The sequence below is a fragment of the Cottoperca gobio genome, chromosome 3, assembly GCF_900634415.1.
Source record: "Cottoperca gobio chromosome 3, fCotGob3.1, whole genome shotgun sequence".
NCBI lineage: Eukaryota > Metazoa > Chordata > Actinopteri > Perciformes > Bovichtidae > Cottoperca > Cottoperca gobio.
The window spans coordinates 29268811-29282655 of record NC_041357.1 but is presented as its reverse complement, the minus strand read 5'-3'; the positions used below and the strand labels follow the sequence as shown (position 1 = coordinate 29282655).

Sequence of the window (13845 nt, the reverse complement as noted above, 5' to 3'; positions counted from 1 at the left end):
TTGTTTTCTTTTTCTTAGCCTAGCACTCCTGTCTTACATGATCACTATGTTATTGAGTAATAAATCTAAGAAGTGAAGGAGGTGCTACTGTTGACCTCAGAGGAAGTTTGGCTTTAGAGGGCGCAAGAAATGAAGTTTTCTGCATTCTTCAGAGATAGTTAAACATTTTGGGAAATATGCGTGGTCGCTGTCTTGGCGAGAGTTAGATGAGAAGATGCATCTTCTGTCTGTGGACTAAATATCAAGCTAGTGCCAGCAGCTGGTTACCTGAGCTTAGCATAAAAACAGGAAGCAGGGGGAACAGCTGGCTCTGTTCAAAGGTGAGGAATTCTGCTTACCAGCATCTCTAAAGCTCATCAGTCAACGTTTTAAACATTGTCCTTTTGAGCATGTTGAGCACGTTAAGCCCTCTTCACCCATACATGGCAACCCTTACATTATGTAGGCATTACCCGGAGGAGCCGTATGTTAGAACGCAAATGACATCAAACGGACTTTACCCTGCCGGCTCCCTGGTACAAAGTCATTGTGATGTTCGACTAAACCCAGGAGTGATTAGATCTGCTCATTGTCCAGAGAATTCACTGTGAGCGACATTTCTTGGGCTGTTGAGATGTCGGAGGAAAACAAACATCTGAGGGTGAAGAAGAAGGGTCATTTACACGAAGACGCCTACAGGAATGTCTGATTGGAGACACGACAAGAGTCAGGAACTTCTGTCAGTAAGGTCCGTCGCAAAATAGTCAGTAATGGCAAGAGAATCGGTTGTTAATTACCAAATTATGAGGCAGAAATGTGACCGCGGTGTAATCCACGTCACGTCGTTACCCAGGGGCCACCGCTCGTCTGAACCAAACCAGTAGGTGAGAAGGCTTTTACGAAAATCTCCCATTGTGTGAAAGGGAAACCTCGGACAATGTGCGGACCTGATTTTCCAAACGCTGTCCGGATTTCATATTAAAAAAAAAATGTTTTAGTCTTGTTATTTATTTAGCATTAAATGTAACCCTTGTAAAAGGCACTCCAATGCATCGGCTCCAATTTAACAGCATCACAAAGCTGTACTGCTAATATAATAATAATATATAATATATAATATAATAATAATAATAATAATAATAATAATAATAATAATAATAATAATAATAATAATAATAATAATACTATGCAGCAGAATACCAGCTGCACCTACCTATCCACATATTGTATTGCAAATGTTGGTCTGGAGAGAAAAATACTAAAAATGTGAATGTGGAAATTGCAAGATAGGAATAGTGTGTGTGTGTGTGTGTGTGTGTGTGTGTGTGTGTGTGTGTGTGTGTGTGTGTGTGTGTGTGTGTGTGTGTGTTTTAAAAAACCTTCAGAAACTTTCACCACCCACTGGCGTGCTGCGGCCAGAGTAGATACCACTTTATCTCCACTTGGCAGCAGCGCAGCAGGTAGAAACCTAATGGACATCATAGCCTCTAAAAGTGAACTTGTGTTCGCTGCTGTTTGAGCTGAGAGAGTAGAGATAGCGGCGTGGTTAGAGCAGGGAGAGAGAGTGTGTCTAGATGGTTATCTGGGCCCTTTAAGATGGCTGGGGCCTCCCAGTGCTCCCTGCAGGCCACGGAGCGCCCATCGAAGAGCCCAACTGGGCCAGTAATCTATCCCCCTGCCATGCTGCTGTGCTCTCCACGCCGTTAATCCAATCACTCCCCTGCCACGGTGGGACAGGCAGAGCACTAATCCAGTTTACACAGCAACAAAAAAAGCCCCAGACTCATTCCTCACTCCCCGCAGAGCATTGCCAGCGTCTCGATGTGACATTGAGTGAGAAAGATGAGGATAATTACTGGGGCAATTATTTTATTTTTATTATGTGTTCAGGATTTTTTTTTTCTCTCTCCATGTTCCAAGCTAATTACCATGGCCTTGTGACAAAAACCCAAGGTGATAGCATGCAATCATTTGGGAAGCAGAGAGTCAGCCAGTTTTAATGCCCCTCGCCACAGTAGCAGTGGTTGAATCATTAGTATGCATCTGATGAGGTTTAGCCTTGCGTGCAATGGGCTGGGTGGACCTCAGATAAGTCATTTAGACTAACAGGAACTTAATTAATTTTGTTTAATCTTTATAAAGCTCCACAGGAGGACAGATTGGTATACAGCCCCTCGCCAGCACCTTCCCCTCTCTCAGCCCGCCCAGCTAGGCTCGGCGCAGAGGTTTTACACAATAGGGGCAACTGCCCTCGGCATCGATATTGGCTTAATGTTGTGTACAATACTAAAACGTGTCATGTCTAATGAGACCAGGTGGACTATAAGTCAGTGTTCATTTGGCCATTAGCTTCAGTGGAAATGAGTTTGAGGGTGAACGAGAGGGAAAACTACCGCAAAGCATCCTCGCTGCCACACAATTCACTGTGGGACTGTTAATAAACACTGTGTGTTTAAGATGTAGAGAAAGGGCATCGTACACGAAACGCCTCTCAACTTTATGTTTACCTTAATTACTATGTTATCTGTTGTACCAGTGAAGGAAAACACCAACAGCTTAAATTGCCTTCCAGGGTGGTGGTGGATCATACTGGTTGAGTCTGAGGCAGGGAGTGGGCTGGAAGAATTCTCTCTTTGAGATTCTGCGAACACTTCAGATGCCCTTGGGCAAGTTTTAGAGAAGCAGAGTTGTCAGGAGAGTTGGGGAAAACGACACAAAAGTGTTCTCTCACGTTACACTCCTGAGATGCAGTTGAGGAGAACACTTAACCCCTGGTGGGAGTAGAAGAAGACTGTGGGGGTATAGTAAGTGTGTGCTCAGCAAACCCTCTCTGGACTTTAAGATGAATGTGAGAGAATAAAAAAGGTTTTAAAACAGCGTGTGCTGAGGAGTAAAGAGATTCAACATAACTACTGTCTCAACAAATGTCAATCAAAATCCAAAGTTCACTTATTGACATAAGTTTCAAGACTATTTTGAAGTCACATTCTTAGTGACAACTTATCACTTGCTCTCAGAGGAGAAAGAGTTAAAGACTGACTGCAGCATTAAATAACTTGTTTAGACTGTTTTCAGTGAGGGAGAGGAGAAGTGAAACGATGCCCTCCATTTGTTTTGCTGAAAAGCTTCTAAGAGCAGAAGTTGGACATTCTTGTGTTTAATGAAGCGTGCTTTTGATTCACAGTCAGCATAAATAGGTGTAGAAAACTGTCTCTAATAGTCTTGTTGACCTCCAGGCCATGTGTACAAATATCGATTTGTGTTAAATGTAAGAAAGGCATCCAGCCTTGTGATATGACTGTGCTCTAAACTACACACAGTTATCGACTTCCTCAACACTCAAAACAAGCGGCGCCGAGGTCCAATGTGGCACCGAATGGAACAATAGCGTAGATCCAATATCGAGAGGATACAAAGACCCTTGAAGTCGTAAAACAAGCCTCATTAACCGTTATGATGCACTTCTACAAGGCAATGTCTTTTGTTATTGAGAGTTAAACAGTTATTTAAAGCTAAGAGTACACTCTACTTTGACCGTCGGTAGACTCCTGCAGACTCATACTAACCGAGTGTGTCTGTCACGGAGCATGTTAGCATTAGCTAACTGAGAGGCTAATGCTAGCTCGCTAATAAAGTACGACACTTTGAGCAAGATTGAGGAGTACGAGAGGCACTGTAATATATGCGACACATCTTACCTGACAACAACACGCTGATTAATAAAGATGAAAAAGTGGAAATAATTTAATTTTAATTTTGCCCAAAAAGTAATGTTACACAAATATCGTCGGTTAAATTAGCGCTTTAAGATTCATTTAAAACTACATCGCTATGCTAACTGCTACACACATATGTATGCATTTATATATATATATATATATATATATATATATATATACAAGTCAAAGTTACATGTACAAAGTGTTGGCAGTTAAGTTTATTACATCGTTTGACCTCCTAAAACTGAGTTAAAGTAAGTCAAAGTTACGCTACAGCGAGTTTCTGTTCACAATGTTGCACATTTACAATTAAAAGATGTCTTAGGTTTTAAATGTGACCCTTTGACTTCTATGGGTGTTACCCTCCTAAACAGAAGTCTCGGGTCGGTGCAGCAGAACTGCAGGCGAGTCTTCCCGCTCCGGCGTTTCATTTGCGCTCGCCAAAGAGCAACCGACACATACATTTAATTTAGCATTGGATGGACGAATAACTGGTGCGACCCAATCCAGGGTTTCAGAGAAGGTTATAGATGAAGGACAAGCGAAGGGAAACAAACAGAGGCCTCGTATTCAGGCTCAGCAACTAAATGTGATGAAGTGCACAAACTAGAGGACGTTCTGTATAAATGCCCAGGAAGGAGCAGCCTTTTGGCAGAATGACAAATCTATGTTTCTTTAAAACATCCAGAAGAGTCATTTGCTGCGTTCAAGCTGACACGCAGAGATTGTGTTTGACTTTCAAAGGAAATATGCGATGTGCGCGCTACGGAACCAGGAGGTAATTAGTAAGACTTGAGTTGAATTCTTTTTTCTTCCTCGATACTTAAAATGCCTCACAATGCTCACAGCTGAAGGCGCACAGATGTTGGAGCTGGTAAATGGAGTTGGAAGAAGAGCTTATTATGATTAAATGAATGCGATTGTGTTGTAAGCCAGAGGTGCAGAGCAAAGAAAGCACGTGAGGGTGAATGCAGCTTGAGGTTATACTAATGGTGATTTCAGAACTTATGGTGTGTTTGTCTGTGCATCAGATGTGTTTGGTCTGTGAGCACGCAGGGATAGATGGCTGCATGGATGGGTAGACGCATCAGACAGTGCATGGATGGATGATTGATGTGTGTCTGATACGCTGCACTTCCACTGACTTAGAGATAAAAACCTCAAAGAGGCTTAAAAATTCATCTTATTGTTATCTTGACAATAATGGCGAGATAACAACAGCCGAAGCGTAAAACCAGATAAGAAAAACTAAATGACAGCAAGGAAAGTGAGAGGACAACAAATTGTTGTAGGTTTTTGTTATAAAACAACACATTGACAATAATATGGAATTAAATCAGTTAGGATTAGTGCTGTGTATTAGGTTCTACAGTATATTAAGTGTTTACTCAACTGTTCAAATATCTAATTTAATTCATTACTATTTCAACAATTTCAGCTAATTACAGTTTTCGCATTTTTTTTTCTTTGTATTATTTAATTTGTACTATTCAGATTTACATATTTGCATTTAATCTTTGTTGTACTACGGTCATGTTTCTAATATATATATATATATATATATATATATATATATATATATATATATATATATATATACATATATATATATATATATATATCTAGGACTTTGTTTTATAAAAAGGGTGACCACCATCACATTTCTTGCTTATGGAAAGAAAAACTTACTTGATTTTAAACTTAACCTTGACTTTGCCAAAAACAACCTTTACTTAAGGTCCATTATTTTCCCCCCAAGTCTTTCAACAGCATCTCATGGTCTTCTTCAGCAGATGAAGTTTGCTCATCACGTGATCCAAGTATGCAACTTCAGTCACGTGATAACAGGTTACAATGATTACCGGTTGAAAGCTCTCGAAAAAGTTAGTGAGTGGAATTTGCGTTTAATAATCTATTTAGTAATTTAGTAATCTCAACCCAAAAAGTTGTTGTTACTCTTAACTTCTCCTCTTTAAGGTTTAAAGCTACTGGGAAACAAAACAATTACTAATTTATTAAGAGTTTGTGTCAACACGTGTTATAATCTCTCCAATTTCCATACGCTGAAACACCAGGGGGCTCTTCTTCTTACCAGTTTGTAACATTGAGAGGCGTGCAGCATGCAAAGAGTTTCCAAGAATGAACCTGTATCTACCTTCATAATTAAAGTCCAAATCCCTAGAACAAAGTGATATAGATTAGAGGTGTATCTATCCCAAATATATATTTTTATGTATTCATTGGACTGAATATGACTTCTTTGGGTCATGACCAGATAAGAAGACAACGTGTACGACAGCGCTTACATTTCAAACATAACTAAGAGCTCTTGGATCATATTCACATGGAGAACCTGCGTCACATGTCGTCTGAGATTTATTAGAACATGTTGTTATCTTTGCACTCGTCATCAACATGTCCCCCCCCCAAGAGGTTTTACTATTGATTGTCGGCTTGTTAATAAACATTTGATCATAAATATAATTTATAAATGTCTTCCTTAGAGAAGCAGCTTTCAGTCGTATCTTCTCCAACTGATTGTTTCGAGATATTTTAAGAGATCGTTCCAGGTGTGAAACCACATCTGGACCAGATTGTGACAAATCAGGATAACACACACGGACGTATCGTGCCGTCGTACCTGTGTTGATGTTTGAGTGCCAGTCATCTTCTCTTACGACCTAAAGAAATCCCCGCAGTAGTTCACGTAACGTCAAATCCATCACTGGAGAACTTTGACTCCTGAGTTCCACAATCATCAATTAATGAAGTCCGAGGATTCTGAGCTGAAACATGCGACGCTTTGACCCACATCAGTGTCTAATGGAAGCTGAGAGCGGGGGTGATTAATGGATGATCGATTAATACCAGCCGCAGAGGATGCACAGAGAGGGACACTACATATCTCCCCAGTCTCAGCTGTCACCTTGCTTTGTGCAAACCTTGGTGCAGGAGGCTGACGTGTCCACATTTAGAAGCACATGAGCGTCTTTAGTGCGAGGATACATATGAGCATGCATTCAGCAGATGTCTTAACACCTCGGTGGAAACGGATTCATTTAAAACACTGATTAGAACACATTCACTTGCACGCTTTGAGACTCTGATCCTCAGCTCAATCTTAGTACTTCTCCAGAGAAGGGATTGCAGATTGCTATTTTTCATCAAGAACAAAGGGGCGGTTTAATACCATAACCTGAAGAATTGCACATCCTGCGATTCAATGCGTCCCGGTCAGGTGGCAGATAAGTCAGCATTTTACTGTATTGCATCAGTGTCAACATCCAACTGCACAGCAGACATTCATGAGATGTTAAGCCCGTCGTATCAGTTACACGCAAGGACAGTTAATCCCCCGACGCCTGGGAGTTGTGTTGATGACTGCATTTTTAATCTGTGTTTAGGCTACAACATTTCATTTGCACTAAAGATCTCCTGTCTTTGCCTTCTCTCATCAGGTTGGAGGACACACCATGCTACCTATTCGCTGGATGCCCCCAGAGAGCATCATGTACAGGAAGTTCTCCACGGAAAGCGACGTCTGGAGCTTTGGAGTCATCTTGTGGGAGATCTTCACCTACGGGAAGCAGCCTTGGTTTCAGCTGGGTAACAACGAGGTACAAAGAGCCTGAAGCGTTTAAACCTTCACACGATGCAGTACACATGTTACCAAAGGCTGCACACATTGAGAGTCAATGTGGACATCTTTTAAAGTAGGGAAGGGATGGCCTTCATTCCCAGAGCATCGAGAGCAGATTTAAAGTAACGTTCTGGATCTTAATCTACTGCCTCGTGTTTCTTTTCTCTTCCCGAGACCCCCGCCGGCCCAACGAGGTGATAAATGAATGCTGCTTTGCCACCAGACAAGATGCCACATTACATAACACCCATGATTGGTTTGTTTTTTCATTGGAGGCTCTGCTTTGAATCGATACAATTCAATTAGGATTACTCTTGTAAAGCGAGCATATTTAGAAAATTAAATTGACCTAAAAGAATAACCTGGCATGCATTGCACTTATAAGTATTTCAGTGGAAACATCAATATGTTCTTGGGCTTGACACAGATTGGTGTTTCTATATTTCTGTGTGTCTTGAGCTGAAAGATTTCTGAGACTCTGTAAATGAAACACTCAGCTGATTAAACTGCATTGCCGAAACCCCTCTGACAACGTAATGAGATGAGCGCCGCATTGTGTCATAGCCAAAAGAGTGAAACTCCACAATCTGTTTTTCTGTTGTAATTTTGTCTTCAGGTGCTGTTAGATTGGAATATTCCACTTATTATTCAGTTATTCAGATTTGTCCAACACATTACACAATGATACATTACAGCAACAATTAGGAATGTGTATCAGTGACAATGATAAATGATTAGTACTGTGGGAACTTGTTTCCAACACGTTCTCCACCGGGCTCTCCAGGCTCCACTGCTCTCCTCTAAAGGAGACGTTACAAACTGCCACGCTGCCAAACATTGTTCCATTCCACAAAAGTTTCTTTTAAATTCTAGAGGAAATCGCAAAGTTTCCAAAGATAACAAATATGAATTTGGGAGAAATGTGTTAAATAATGCACAAGACATGTGATTGGTGCAGCCATAAGAAAGAAAACATGGATTGTATATTTCATGCAGGGTCAGCATTAAATATGTTGAATGAAGCTGGTACAGAATGTATGCAAGGCTCCCATGCCGTGAGAAACAAGATGATACTATACTGTATGTTCACATTTGGCTGAGATACCTGCGCTACAGGATCAGAGGTCCCTGCCTGGTTCTCCTGCAGCAGCTGATCCTCCTGCAGCTGAGACCCCTGCTGCTTATCTGTCCACCCGAGTTGCTTGTTAGCTGGAGTCGTGCTGCATTTATCACTAGCTCTATGATCCCACCAGGGGCCGACAATGCTATAGGGTGACAAAATATACTCTTTGTTTTCACTGCCCCCTTTTCTTCTACAAGCCATGCCCAAAGACAAACACTGTTTTATAAAGTGCTCATACCAGAATGAGAGTAGAACGGCAATTGAACTGTTTTACGTGGTAAAAGAAAATGCAGATTGTTGTTAGTTGGCTAGGTAGCTAGGTAGCTAGTTAGCTAGGTAGCTAGGTAGCTAGTTAGTTAGCGTGTCCTTTTTACAGAGCGGCAGGGTTTGAGGCAGAAGGACCGTTACACATAGCGCTGTGCCATGCAGTGTAGCTTTAAAGCATTGCGGAATTAGCTAGCTAGCTAGCACACTAGCGGACAGCTGGCTAGTTAGCTTGCTAATTCCTCAATGCTTTCATGCTACACTGGTTACAGAAAACAAAGATGTCTCTCATCTGGTGATACTGATGTGTTGTCCTATCCTTCTCCACTGCTTGGTTTAGTCGTCACTGCAAAACCTCCCCAGCTGTCAAAAACATGATGTGGAGAACAATTAAGAATAAATATGAAGTAGATAGAAGTATAAAGTAGCATAATAAGTCCCTACAAACTACAGTATTTGAATAGATGTCCTGCATTTCACAGAGGAATTTGATTAGCTAACCATAAAGTCACCACATATTGATTAGTAACTGCTGCATCATAGTGATCCCATGAGCACAGTCACACACAAGTTACATAGCTAAGGACAAAATAAGAAGTAAAGGGATATTGCATTTAATTAAAGGCCTAAGTTAGTCACTAAAGGGAACTTGTTTACAGGTCTTGGGGAGAATTACTGCATATGAGCAGCAAAGTTGCATAAAACGTTTTGTGCCTCCAGAAGGAAGCTGTTAAACATTAGGAGAAACTGTAATGCACGGCTGCATGTTAATGGGAATATTGGTGCAGCATTGCATTTCATTAGCTTTGTAAACAGCTTAGTCACAATATTGTCTTTTTTTAAATAAGGACAACGTAGTCGTTCACGATCACTCTGGGGATCTCACATCTGTTTGGCCGGATGCTGTTGCCATGACCACTGCAGCCTTTACGACTGGTTGTTTGTGATCTGGGAATTGACAGAGAGGCTCCGTATGTTTTTCCAGGAATTGATGCTCTATCCCCTCAGTGTGAGTCTCAAGGCAGTCTGTCTGCCAGGCTGATCGTCCTTATGGTGACGAGACGTGAGAAGCAGAATATAACCGTGGAGAGGAGGCTGTGCTTTAGCTCGGTGAGCACGTAGAGCGATGGAGCAGCGTTTACTGTTGTTGACACTCTTGAGTAAAAACCACATTGAAATTATATTTATTTAAACACAGATTAGGTGTGTTGTACATTCTTTCCAGAAAATTAGGCTCCAGAAAGCAGTAGATTATTTAAATGTTCCGACACCGTGTTGTCGTGCTGCTAGCTTGCGAGAGCATGAAATTGCATGACTCCATAATATGTCTTACGGGGAGAGTTTACGTTTCTCCTCTTCAACTCGGTTGGTAATTATTCTATGCTTTAATAACTTTTACTTTTTCTTTAATAATGTTTTAGCTGCTTTCATTACCTAAGTTTGTAACATAAAGAAACTGCATGTGGTGACGATGCTCTTTATTTTAGTGCAGCCACAGTAATTACAAACAAATAGATCTTTATTCATTGTATTGAGCTACAGTGACGTGGAAGTGACGCAAATATAAAGTCAAATTGTCTTCGCATTGAGTCAGCTGGCTAATAGAGCACAGAAGTCATCAATCCCCCTTTTATCCACAACGTGAACATCCACCCCTACAAATATTCAGTATTTTTGTTATGTTGTGTTGTGGCACAAACATCTTGTTTCCCTTTAATATTGGACACATTTAAGAGTGAATGCCGGCTGTTTACTTCTTTCATCTCAGTTTCATTAGTTCAAACCTCAAAGGACAGTCTGCTCAGTGGCACCAGTTTCTCATTATGACCAAACCAAAGCAATCAGTCAGTGAACATCGTCTGTCTCACTCCACTGCTCTGTCTCCTCTGCAGGTTATCGAGTGCATAACCCAGGGTCGGGTTTTGGATAGGCCACGCATTTGTCCCAAGGAGGTGTACGACATCATGCTGGGCTGCTGGCAGAGGGAACCGCAGCAGCGACTGAACATTAAGGACATTCAGAAGGTCCTGTTCGCCATGGGGAAAGCCACGCCGGTCTATCTGGACATCCTGGGCTAGCAGCGGCCCGGGGTGTTCCTCGACTCAGACCGACTCTCACGAATCCAGGAATAACCAAACCAACCTACTCCACTGTCGAACAACACCTACAATGTTTGGGAAGGACTTAAGTGCCTGCAACACTTTTGGATATAGTGGATAAAACGTATTCAAAAAACACGCACTTTTACATTTTGTTTACTTCCGTATAAGATGTACAGGTTTGAAGAAGACTTTTTTTTTTTTCGAAAAACTGCAAAAATACACAAAAATGGAGACAAAGAGGGCGGTGTAGTGGAAGGGCAAGAGGAAAACGGCCACAGTTCGATGTTATTATGGAGAGAACACACATCAGAGTTAAAATCTATCCTGGGTTTATGAATATATATAGAAATATTACATATATTTTATATTTATTTCTTTTTGTCAGGGTGTTGAAGGGTCTGCCATGTGCGTTGCTATAAGGGCTCGGCCCTGTCCGAAGACGTCACCGACTTGACGAAGGCAGCCTTACTTGCACTCTGATTGGCTGGAACTGAGCTTCCAATGGGAACTCTGCTCGTGTGGAATAACACTGGATGGTTGAAAAAAAACAAGGAGCGCTCTGTAGAGGACCTACCCAATCAGACAACCGACAAATCTATTTTAATTTAAAAATAATGTACATATTGTAAAATTCTATGTGTCAAAATTATGTTAACTTATTTTTTCGGGTGTTATTTTGGTTCTTTTCCGACTGTGATCTGGGCGGCTAAAGTATAAAGCTATGGTATTTGTTTTCATCCTAATCTAGAGATTTCTCTTGGGAACTACCTGTGTCGGTGCTGGTAAGTGTCTCGTGGTGAAGCTGAGTGGCAGTGAATACAGTTTGAAAAGTCAGCTGACTGCGAATCACAGAGACTCTGGAGACTTGGGGGACGAGTCGGCGCCATCAACACGACACTTTTCCAAAGAGGTGATGAAGCCTCCTATTCACGTTCCAGTTCATATGCTTTTTATGGCAAGAATAATGCGTCGATAAGTAATATCTTACACCCCACCCCTGAAATACATACACACGCTTTGAGAAACTGTTCTGTCACTTTTAGGCGTATTGGTGTGAAACTGCTTTTCCACTCTAAAGAAAACATTTTTGTAACTGAAAGTCTGAATCATTTGTTAGCTGCAGGTGTGTGCGTCGCGTACACGCAAGGAAATCTGTAACTTAAAGGAATACTTTGACTTTTCGAGAAATACGCTTATTTGCTTTCTTGCTTAGAGTTAGATAACAAGATTAATATACATTTAATAAGATCGCTACCACTCGTGTCCGATCTAAATAAAGCTTGCGACACGTTAGCGTAGCTTAGTATGAAGACTGAAAACGGAGATTTCCAAAGGTAAAAAAAAATCCACCTTCCTGTAAAGCACATAAATCCGTTAGCTTAGTTTAGCATAAGCTAACGGCTTAGCTTAGCATAAGCTAACAGACTTATGTGAGCTTTCAGTTGCTGTAAGTAGCTTCATATTTATCGTACAGACACGAGAGTGTTCTTGATCTTCTCGTCTAATCTTCGGCAAGAAAACAGTTGAGTGCATTTCCTGAAATGTCAAACTGCTGATTCCAAACATTTTAGATTAACACCATGAGAATCCTGTCGCTTCACAAGAGACGAAACATGATGGCTGCTTCCCTCACATTTCATTTAGAACAACAAAATAAAAACGTTTTGTTTCTACTATTTTTGATTTCTTTTCCATCAACTGTACATGACTCACAGTCACTGTTTTCTTCCTCGCACTCGTGGCCTTTGCATGTTTAGCAAAGACGAGGTTTTGCACCCGTCGCTTGCTTCGATAAACACCTGTTCTGCTACGAGCAGAGAGGAGCCACTGAAGCAGGTAGATACTCGTGTTCGTTATGATCAGTGAAGTGGATCAGCTGACTGTGCTGTTGCTCGTTCCATCTTGTGTTGATAGTTACAGTATTTAACAAACTGGAAAACCTGAAGAGTTTTGTCCCAAAATGTGGCAGAAGAACATGACCCCCAAAAAGCTTAACAGCAACAAAAACTAAAACCAAATGAAGTTACTTTTAATGACTCGTTTGTAATTAAGTGCTAAAATGAGTTTTAACAGAGTGGAATCTGTAGATTTCTCAGACACTGAATGATAAACCTCAGGCAACGATTTTATTTGATGTTGTATCTGGATATATAGTATTTTGGACTCTTCACATCTCTTCCTTATTATCCTGATATGATTCTCACAGTATCACAGTGTTGTCTCTCTTCCCCTTGGGACTATGTAAATCATTAATTAACATTCAGTTACTTCAAGTCTTTTGTATGAGAGGCAGGATCCAACCGGAGGAGTTACCCAAAGCATTGAGTGTTTGTGTATTCTCTTGTGGTAAAGATAAACGCTTAAAGACATTATGACACAGACCGTGAGCATTTGCAGGGTATTGTAATCCTTTCATGGTGAGTTGAATATTGTTTAAAAAGTTTTCTCTTTTCTTTTGTTGGATGAACTAACTGAACACTTTTTGAAGCAAAGTTGGCATATTACCATGTACACATGTTACAGAATATAAAAATGTGGTATAACAACTGCAGTATATAACATACTGGTATTCCATGATAGATCTTTGTATTAATGTGACTCTCTTAAGAAAATGTCTTCAAACAATCAGACGATCTCTTTTTCCATTTTGTCCTGTCTTATAAAGATGTGTAAATTTGACTAAATCTCGTCTTCATCTAAATCTCTCAGAAAGCTGAACGACGTGTTCGATGTGTGTTGTCTGCTGTTCTTCTATCCACTTCTGAACTTAAGTTCTCTCTCTCTCTCTCTCTCTCTATATATATATATATATATATATATATATATATATATATATATATATATATATATATATAGAAGTATATCTTGATGTGGCAGCTGTGGTTCAGGAGGTGGAGCAGGTCGTCTGCTCATCACAGAGTCGGGGGTCCAATCCTCGGCTCCTGCTGCCCATAAAATAGGCAGCCTAGTGGCCCAATTAATGTTTCAATGTGAGTTTATATTGTATTTTTATTGTGG

The 13845-nt window shown here is 40.7% G+C and overlaps 1 protein-coding gene across 5 annotated transcripts in view; it reads left to right on the top strand.

Annotated features, from left to right (window-relative positions):
• ntrk3b (neurotrophic tyrosine kinase, receptor, type 3b) overlaps window positions 1-13586 on the top strand; it is a 179374-nt gene extending 165788 nt beyond the window's left edge. For all 5 annotated transcript variants that reach the window (XM_029428460.1, XM_029428457.1, XM_029428452.1 and 2 more), the window contains 2 exons: window positions 7157-7315; window positions 10618-13586. In XM_029428460.1, the coding sequence (XP_029284320.1) occupies window positions 7157-7315; window positions 10618-10803 (345 nt within the window). In that variant the 3' untranslated portion in view covers window positions 10804-13586. The remainder of the gene's footprint in view (window positions 1-7156; window positions 7316-10617) is intronic.
• Window positions 13587-13845: the final 259 nt, after the last annotated feature.